Source organism: Nicotiana tomentosiformis, chromosome 3 (assembly GCF_000390325.3).
Source record: "Nicotiana tomentosiformis chromosome 3, ASM39032v3, whole genome shotgun sequence".
Lineage (NCBI taxonomy): Eukaryota > Viridiplantae > Streptophyta > Magnoliopsida > Solanales > Solanaceae > Nicotiana > Nicotiana tomentosiformis.
Genome location: NC_090814.1, coordinates 74,952,438 through 74,961,853, shown reverse-complemented (window position 1 = coordinate 74,961,853; position 9,416 = coordinate 74,952,438). Strand labels below are relative to the sequence as shown.

Genomic DNA, 9,416 nt, shown 5'->3' with positions numbered 1-9,416 from the left:
TCTTTGTAATACAAAGATATTCCATATTCATTTTATCTATTGTCTCAACATGATACCCATTTCGGCGGATATCTATAAAACTCAACAAGTTTCTTCGGGACTTGGAGGAGTACAATGCATTGTCGATAATAAGTTTTGTTCCCTTAGACAGAAATACAATAGCTCTTCCGGAGCCTTCAATCAAACTTATATTACCAGAAATTGTAGAAACATTTGCTTTTTCCTTATGCAAATAAGAAAAGTATTTCTGATCTTTGAATATGGCATGAGTTGTTCCATTATCAACTACATAAATATCTTCATGATTGGTCTTTGATCCAAACATAATTTGAGGATTATCCATATTCTTCAAAATTACATAAATAAAATAAATGTGATAGTAAATATTATAACTTTTATTTATGTATAACAATTACATAACTATACTATCTACTACAAATAATAGAAATTAAAATATTTACATCTCTACAGATTCACTACCGATTATATGACTTGTTTCTCCTTCTGGGAGTGCAAAGTAATCAGCTACATCCAAATGCATGAAGTCTAAATTATCTTCAGAAATAAAATTTGCTTTAGCATTTTTCTCTGTCTTCTTCAGGGAAACTTGATATAGCTCAACCAGGTACTTTGGCGTACGGCATGTACGTGACCAGTGCCCTTTTCCTCCACATCTATAGCATGCATTTTCTGGCTTTGCTTCTTGCATCGCTTCATGCTTTTGTTCCTTCCTTTTCCACTGCTAGTGGTGAGGAGGGTTCTTTGGTGCATTATTATTATCACGATTAGAGTTTCCTCCCCGACCACGGCCATGACCACGACTGGGGCCACGTCCTCTTCCACGTTTAGCTTGGTGGAAGTTCGTCTCATTCACTTCAGGGAATGGACAAGAACCAGTAGGTCGGCTTTCATGGGTTTTCATTAATAGCCCATTATGTTGCTCGGCTACAAGAAGATGTGAGATAAGTTCAGAATACTTTTTGAATCCCATCTCTCGATATTGCTGCTGCAGGAGCATATTCGAGGCATGAAAAGTGGTGAAAGTTTTCTCCAACATATCATGATCAGTAATATTATCACCACATAGTTTCAATTGGGAAATAATTCTGAACATAGTAGAATTATACTCACTGATAGATTTAAAATCTTGTAACCTTAGATGAGTCCAATCATAACGTGCCTGTGGAAGAACGACCATCTTCATGTGGTCATATCTATCTTTCAAATTACTCCACAGTATGACTGGATCTTTAACAGTAAGATATTTCATTTTCAGGCCCTCATCAAGGTGATGGCGTAGGAATATCATTGCTTTGGCACGGTCTTGGTTTGATGCCTGATTTTTATCTTTGATGGTGTCTGCCAGACCCATCGCATCAAGATAAATTTCGGCATCAAGCACCCAAGACATGTAGCTTTTGCCCGATATATCCAGGGCTACAAACTCAAGTTTAGAAAGATTTGATATTATTTAGAAAAAGAAAGTTCGTACCTTTGATACTTTCAAAGTATTTTCTCGAGATGGTAGAGTCTCGTGCTGATAACGTGTTATAAAATAAAGACTGTAAAGTAAAGACAAGTATATAGAGAAACTGATATATTATTCAAACTTCAAACTTATGTACATAATGAACTGAATTCTCCTCTATTTATAGAAGAAAGGAAGCTACTGTGTAAGCTGCTACTGCAAGCTGCTGTGTAAGCTGCTTGTAAGCTGCTGCTCTAAACTGTTGTGCCAGATATAGATAATCTTCTATCATGGGTAATATTTATCCATAACAGAGTATCGAAAGGATAAGCTTCTTCAGGAGGCTTATTTTCAATAGAGTACTAAATAGATAAATGTATTTATGGCGGAGTCTCATATGGATGGATAAACTTCTTCAGGAAACTTATTTACAACGGAGTACTAAATGAACATCCATAATATAATATATTCATAACAGTTTAGATGTTAGTAGTATTTTTTTTATTTGAATATTTAAACTAAAAAATTTAATTTAAGAACAACTTAGGATATTTTTATCCTGAAAAATTAAACTGAAAAAATTGAAATTCAGGATGTACTGATTAATTTCTAAATATCAGCCCTTTAGAGTGGCTATCTGATGTCATTTTTACCCTAAAATGAGTCAGTTAATGAGTAAGTACTAAAGGTGAAAATAGCGGGCTAGCTATTTTTCGGACTGGTAATCAAAAAATAGCCAATATTTTGCTGAAACACGAAACGTTCCAGCACAATATGCAGGATTATAGAGCTCTTGCATACAAACTTCTATCATATTCAAAGGCGGATCGAGGATTTAAATTCTATGGGTTCAATTTTAAAATTTTTAGCATTGAACCTATTATATATTTAAAGTTATGGGTTCAAATCTATTATTTTTACAATTTTAATAAATTTTTACACATAAATTTCTACTCCGTGTCGAAAGTTATGGGTTAAATTGAACCCGTAACTCTCACACTGGATCCGCCTCTGATCATATTATGTTGGAGCTATAGCACACAGAAAGTTCCAGCATAATATGCGGGTTTATGGAGCTCCTGCTATCCAGCATAATATGCGGGATTATGGAGCCCCTGCGTATAAACTTTCATCATATTATGTTGGACTCCAGCACATTATATTGAAATCTCATATGTACAAAATTCGAACTCCAGCATATTATGCTGGAATTTTTGGATTTTTAAAGGTATTTTTGTTCAGATTTTATTTTTACATCAAAATGTTTTTTATGTTATGAGTTGTTCCTCCTTAGTTCCGATTACCTTCTCAGATAAACAAGTTTCGTCAACTTTCTTCACCTTCATCTAGCGGGTAAGTAAAAGCTACTGTTAGATAAAAGTGGTAAAGTACCGAAACTAATTAAGTTGTTACCACAAAACTGTTGGTTTTGATGATTGCCAAAGGAACATATTCATGAACCAAGTCCATGGAAAGTGTACACAGGTGACGGGCAGAATCAAGCAAAAAGCATGCACGTGAAAGGGATAAGTATAAATGGTTATTTTTGATAATCCCTGAACGAAAATATTATATATTTAATAAGGAGTAAGACTCCTTACTTGAAGAGAACTTTATCCAACATAAGAAAAAAGTTAGAAGTTGAAGATAACTAGAACTCTTCCATCAAGGAAGAGTAAAGCATTAGACTTCTAGTTAATCCTTATTCTACTAACTCTATAAATATTAGTTTTGTTGTCTTTTACGGGTGATGCACACATACTGAAGTTAAGCACGAATTGAGAGCAAAATAGCAAGGCATTTTGTGAGCAATTCTTGTGTGATTTAAGAGTGCGATCCTAAAGCTACGCGAACCAGATTGAAGAACCAGTTTCATAAAGAGTTTTATGTGTCTTTCTTTATTTCTAGTTCAAAGTGTAGTAAGCGTTTTGAGTTGTACCTTTCAACTTTTAAGAAGCAAATTGTACTAGGTACCTGAGTTTTATCTTTCAAGTTAGAGTTAACTTTAAGTAATTGCAACGGCCTGTGGCGTGTTGCTATAAGGGTTAGAGTTAATCCTTAGGTTTGCAAGAGGTTATAAATTCTAGTTGTATTGTTCAAGTTAGAGCAACTTAAAACAGTCGCAATAGCCCGTGGCTAGTTGCTACAAGGGTTAGAGGTAATCCTTAGGTTTGTAAGAGTTTGTAAACTTTGTTGTTGGCTGAGAGTTGTAGTGAAGTGTTTGGGAAAAATCCTACTGGGTAGTAGGTCGTGGTTTTTTCACCTTTTGAGTCGAGTGTTTTCCACGTAAAAATTCTTGTGTAATTTATTTTCTGTGTTATTTATTCCGCAACTGTAGTGTAAGGAACGTATAGAAGAACCAGGTCCTTTGATAATCCAGTACACACAAAAATCAGGCACCACACAAATCACCCTCCCTCTGTGTGGTATTAAAGTATAAAACATCATATTAAATAGTTTAATAGGGAAGAAAGCATGGACCGGAATTTATAATTAGCTGCATCAAGAAAATGGATTTATGTGATTAACCATATTTATATAATGGTGTCTTGAAACAGAGATTAAACAAGATTCCAAATCCAGAATATTATAAGAAGAAACTCATGTGCATTAATTCCAAGAAATCAGAGCTGAATCCTTCCACGGATCCAATTACGGCAACTTTTAATAAAGATGGTTAATGAGTGCTAACGCATTGCTAGCAAGTTTGGTAATAGTTGCCATGCAACTATTTACTATTTTCTTCACAGCTGGATTTACCTTTCGACCGGAGAAACCTTCGGTGCATGAATCTGCGTCTGTTATTACAGCACTTGCATATGTCTTGGCATTAGCCAACTGGAATTCTTTATCTTTATCACTCAAATGTCCCATTGCGTCAACAGCCAGTTTGAGTTCGTATACAGCATCCTTGACATCTTCAAAACAGTCTTTAATAGCGGCGGCTTCAATTTTGGTTATACCCTTTTTCCTTTTAAGTTCCGAGACAGCAACAGTGGCGTTGCGAGCGCCATTTATGGCTACGTTAAGGGCTGCTTTGCATAGCCTTGTGGAATTGATTTTCACTGAAGAAGCGTAGGGAATTAGTGTTTTCTGGCAAAGTGAAGGGTATGTGGTGATCTTGCATTTGGTTTTGACGAAGTTTGTGTAGGCTGGCCGAGAGATTTTGGCAGCTGTGGCTGCAGGCGAAGTTAGCGAAATGAATAAAACAAATGCCAAAAGGGGAAACGTCAAGTTTTTGCAAGTAGAGTACACCTCCATTTCTCCTGCTAATTGAGTTTGGAAGATGTGTTGAATTATGTGTGTTGGGAATAGAGCGAAGATGTGAATATATTTATAGAGATCAAAATTGGCTGGATGGAGGATTTTATTTAATTTTTCAATTCTGATCATGATTACGAAATGAGAATAAAATTGCTGTAAGCTGCATAAAAATGAGTTGTAAGTGTGGGATATCAGATTATCTCGCCATCACAAACGGTAGCAGTCACACAATGTCACATGGAAATCATTCAAGCATGAGAGTTTGTAAGCAAAGTCAACGTAACTTATCAAGGGGTAAGAAAGCGGATCTATATATGCCTAATTTACGTGTATATGTATATTTACCTAGCCTATATTGAACTATTGCACCAGCAGATCATCTTTTTCTAGGGTATTAGAATTGTAGACGTTATTTCTTGAGTAGACAGGGCTTGAGCTTGGAGCAAGATTTTAACTTTATTTGTTCTAATTTTAGAACGGTAACTTTACGTGCTAATAATTGGATTTTAAATTTAATATTTTGTTTATATTCAATGAGGTTTTTAACACAAATATACTATTTGAGCAATGTGTTCTGTCGAACTCGCATTCGGCCTTCTAGCTCTATCCTGAAGAGTGGTCGGCCGAACAAGGAGGCGAAGCCAAAATTTGAACCTTATGGGTTCTGAATTCTATCCCGTTTATGTTACTGGTTTCTAAATTAATAAGTTATACATATTCAATGGATATCTTAACAGAAATATATGTTTTGAATAAAAGTTATTAAGTTCGGCCGAACCCGCAAGACTTATGCTATAGCTCCGCCCCTGGTTGAACGTTCTTTGATAAAATTATATTGTGATAGGTCAAATATTAATTACTGTAATATATAAAATCTAGAAGCAAAATTCTTAACTTCGCCAATATGAGTCTTGAGGAATGGACTGTAAGACTGCGTGAACGCGGCCAGAAAATGAAAAGAATGACAGCATAAAACACTGCGGAAGAGAAGGCGATTTCTATGAACAGAAATTAGCTGAAAAAAGAGAGACGGAAAACCTTCAACTAACTCTCGGAGCATAAACATCGGATAAATTTTTTTTTTTTTTTTTTTTTTTACATCTGTTCATGTAGTCAAAGGCATTTCTTCTCTGCACAACTCGGAATATTAATAACTTAGGTACTCCTTCCGGTCAATATTACTAAATATATCTGGTCCAAAATAGTTGTCACTTTAAAAAATTCAAGGTATAATTAATTACTTCGTATGTTTCAATTTATGTGAATCTATTTTCTTTTTAGTTTGTCCCAAAAAAATGACTACTTTACATATTTGGAAACAATTTACCTTTATGTAATGATTTATAGCCACACAAAATATATGTACCTCATTTTATACCACAAATTTAAAAAACTTCTCTTTTTTCTTAAACTCCGTACCACATAAATTGAAACGGAGGGAGTACTATTTTTCTATTTTGCCCTTAGTATTAAATATTCTTCAAAAGTAAAAATATTGACTACATAGCATAAGAAACTTAGAAGTGAAGAGTAATAAATAAGAGTATAGTAGTCAAAGCCTTCTTATTAATAATTTCTTAAGACACATGTAAAAGAGAAACATGACAACTAAATTGGACCAGAGGGGTATTGAATTTGGAATTAAGAAGTTATTTATTTTATTTTAATTATGGAACAGCGTCTTTTCTTATTAATTCTATGGATCATTTCGTAGCTTCGTTAATTTTCGGCATTTCCGTATACAAATTTTGATTATGTGAGCAACGAGATGCTATACCTTAAAAGGCATTCTTGTTCACTACAAAAAAGAGCTAAACAGTACACAATAATGAAAAATAGCATCGTTCTTGAGACAGTAAAAAGAAAGTAAATGCAGTATGAATGGGTGTGGTCTGCCGAAATACGAAATCTTGAGTGAGCTGATTACTTTACTTTGCAGGAAGGAAAAGACTTATCTGTGTCTAAACTTTTTGTCGATGCAGTAATCCTAAATAATGTACTACTATATATACGAATTTGAATAGGTAATTAGAGGGATCAAGATTTTAACGTTTATCACCATTGGTTATTTTGACCTACGTATGTACAAAAGGATGTTTCTTACTTCCGCATGATTAACGCAATAAGATTTAAAGTCTAATAACTCGATTTGAATTGTCACTTTTTTTACTTAGGGATTTCGGTGTAATTTGGGGGCAAAAATATATTAAGCCTAGTACAGTTGTAAGTTCAATCTTATGTTTTCTTTGCTTGATCACCAAATTCTTATGTCACAGAAAACAGAGGTCCCATCTGGAGATCTAATGGCGTTTGTAGAAAAGAAATTCCCAACCAAGTTTAGTTGAAAACTTGAAAAGAAAGTTCGAGAAAGAATTGAAAAAAAAAACATTTTTTGGAAACAAACGTCTAAGGTTTTTAACTCTTTTTTATTCGCTTGATTCATTATTCCACTGGAATTTGGATAATGATCAAATTTAGGTGGCAATTTGTTCCGAAAAAAAGGCAATTTTTTTTGGCCACATTCTATTGTTCAAAATTTGAACACCTAACACCGCTGCAATCAAGATTACAAGGTTAAGTACAAAATTTTGCTATCTAAATTGTAGGAGTAATAGGGAGGAAAGCATTGACCGGAATGCAGAACTAGGATTCATGAGATTAACTATATTTACAGAGATTAATCAAGATCTCATATCCAGAATATTATAAGAAGAAATTAAACTCGTGAGCATTATTAATTCCAATAAATCAGAGCTGAAGCTCATGCCAGGATCTACAAACAGACAGTACTATACATAAAGATGATTAATGAGTGACAACGCATTGCTAGACAGTTTAATAATAGCTGCCATGCTTCTATTTATGATGTCCTTCACATCTGGATTTACCTTCCGTCCAGAAAACCCATCAGTGCATGAATCTGCGTCTGTTATTACAGCACTTGCATATGTCTTGGCATTAGCCAACTGAAATTCTTTATCTTCACCACCCAAATGTCCCATTGCTTCAACAGCCAGCTTGAGTTCGTACACAGCATCCTTCACATCTTCCATGCAGTCTTTAATAGCGGCGGCTTCATATCGGGTTATTCCCTTCTGTTCTTTCTGTCTCGAGACAATAACAGAGGCGTCGCGTGCGCCTTTTATGGCTACGTTAAGCGCTTTTATGCACAGTATTGTGGAGTTGCTTTTCACTGATGAGGCATAGGGTATTAGTGTTTTCTGGCAAAGTGAAGGGTATGTGGTGATCTTGCATTTGGTCTTGACGAAGTTTGTGTAGGCTGGCTTAGAGTCTTTGGCTGCTGTAACTGCTGGATGTGTTAGAGAGATGTATAGAACAGTTGCCAAAAGGCGAAACATCAAGCTTTTCCAAGTAGAGTACGCCTCCATTTCTCCTGCTATAGTGTTAACTAGCTATTCATGTATATATCTAGGAGGTTGGGAAATGATGTGTGGTTGATATGTTGGGAACAGAGAGAAGATCATGTCAATGTATTTATAGATATCAAATTGGCTGCCTGCAGGGAGGATTTCTCTTAATTGTTCAAATCTGATCATATTATGAAATACTAACAATTAAATGGCTGTAATTAAGCTGCACACAAATGAGTTGTGAGTATGCGGATCAACTTATCTCTCGCCGTCACGAACGGCACCAGTCACATGGAAACTCAGAGATTGAAAGTTTGTACGCAAAGTCAAATTATTGCAAGGTCAACTTATCAAGGGGTGAGAAGGCGGATCTATGCCTTTCAATATACGTATGTATAACACATTTAACTCCTAGCTCCAGCTATATATGGTAAATACTTACCTTTACTAGATGTTTACACCATTGAGTATTTACACCTAATCAATTAATTTAGTCTAAGCAGTTAAAAATTAAAGTAAAAATACACATCATGGTTAAGTGATTAAATAACTTTGTGAAAGATGTAACACCTCGTGTGAGTAATTTTTGCCTTCAGCTATTGCACATATATAGCTAGGCCCAAATAAATTAATTATTTCTGTTTAGGGTGTGAAACGTGATCAAGAGAATCCAGATTTTAAGATTATCTTGGGTAGGAGAGTAGTGGATCGTAGGACTAACGTGGCCAGAAAATGAAGGAAAAATGACAGCACAAAATATTGCGGAAGAGAAGGCGATGTCTATGAATAGAAGTTAAGCGGAAAAAAAGAGAGGGAAAACCTTGCATGGCCTCGTTGCTTTCTTTATTATTAACTTCATTGATTATGCCTTAGGCAAGACGTCTTGTAACTAGAAAGCTTACGTTTTATGATACTTATTTGTGTGGATTTTTGAGTGTCATAGTGATTTAAATATTTAATTTCATTCAATTTTGAAAAAGTTTCCTATTTTGGAGGGGATTAACAATAATACTTTCTCTCAAAAAAGAAAAGAAAAGTGTCCCTCTCTAATTGAGTGGCAACCAAGTTGGATTGTATGGCAAGTGTTAGGACCCGATTCTTTGTCAATCGGACGTGGCGCGACTGTGGCAAGAATTGGAGTGTGATGGGCACGAAAAATTGGCCCAAAATGGCCCGTGACAGCAAGTATGCACTACGCATACGAGGTTGATAACCCAATGGTTGCTTTGGGCCGTTTTCAACTTGCCTTACATTAGGACGAGTCTTGAAATAAGTTCCAACTTAATTTACTTTAAACACGAGAGCGGATTCAC

The 9,416-nt window shown here is 35.2% G+C and overlaps 2 protein-coding genes across 2 annotated transcripts; both read right to left on the bottom strand.

The window, feature by feature from the left end:
• Positions 1-4,132: 4,132 nt before the first annotated feature.
• LOC104092030 (pectinesterase inhibitor 4-like) lies at positions 4,133-4,729 on the bottom strand. Its single transcript, XM_009597513.4, has one exon. The coding sequence runs from the start codon at positions 4,727-4,729 to the stop codon at positions 4,133-4,135; it is 597 nt and encodes a 198-aa protein (XP_009595808.1).
• A 2,706-nt stretch (positions 4,730-7,435) lies between these two features.
• On the bottom strand, positions 7,436-8,294 carry LOC104092036 (pectinesterase inhibitor 4-like). The gene has a single exon (XM_009597523.3). It carries the CDS (start codon positions 8,119-8,121, stop codon positions 7,522-7,524), a length of 600 nt encoding a protein of 199 aa, XP_009595818.1. The 5' UTR covers positions 8,122-8,294; the 3' UTR covers positions 7,436-7,521.
• Positions 8,295-9,416: the final 1,122 nt, after the last annotated feature.

Coding starts and splice junctions, on each gene's coding strand:
- LOC104092030 (XM_009597513.4), bottom strand. CDS start 4,729: ATGGAGGTGTACTCTACTTGCAAAAACTTGACGTTTCCCCTTTTGGCA.
- LOC104092036 (XM_009597523.3), bottom strand. CDS start 8,121: ATGGAGGCGTACTCTACTTGGAAAAGCTTGATGTTTCGCCTTTTGGCA.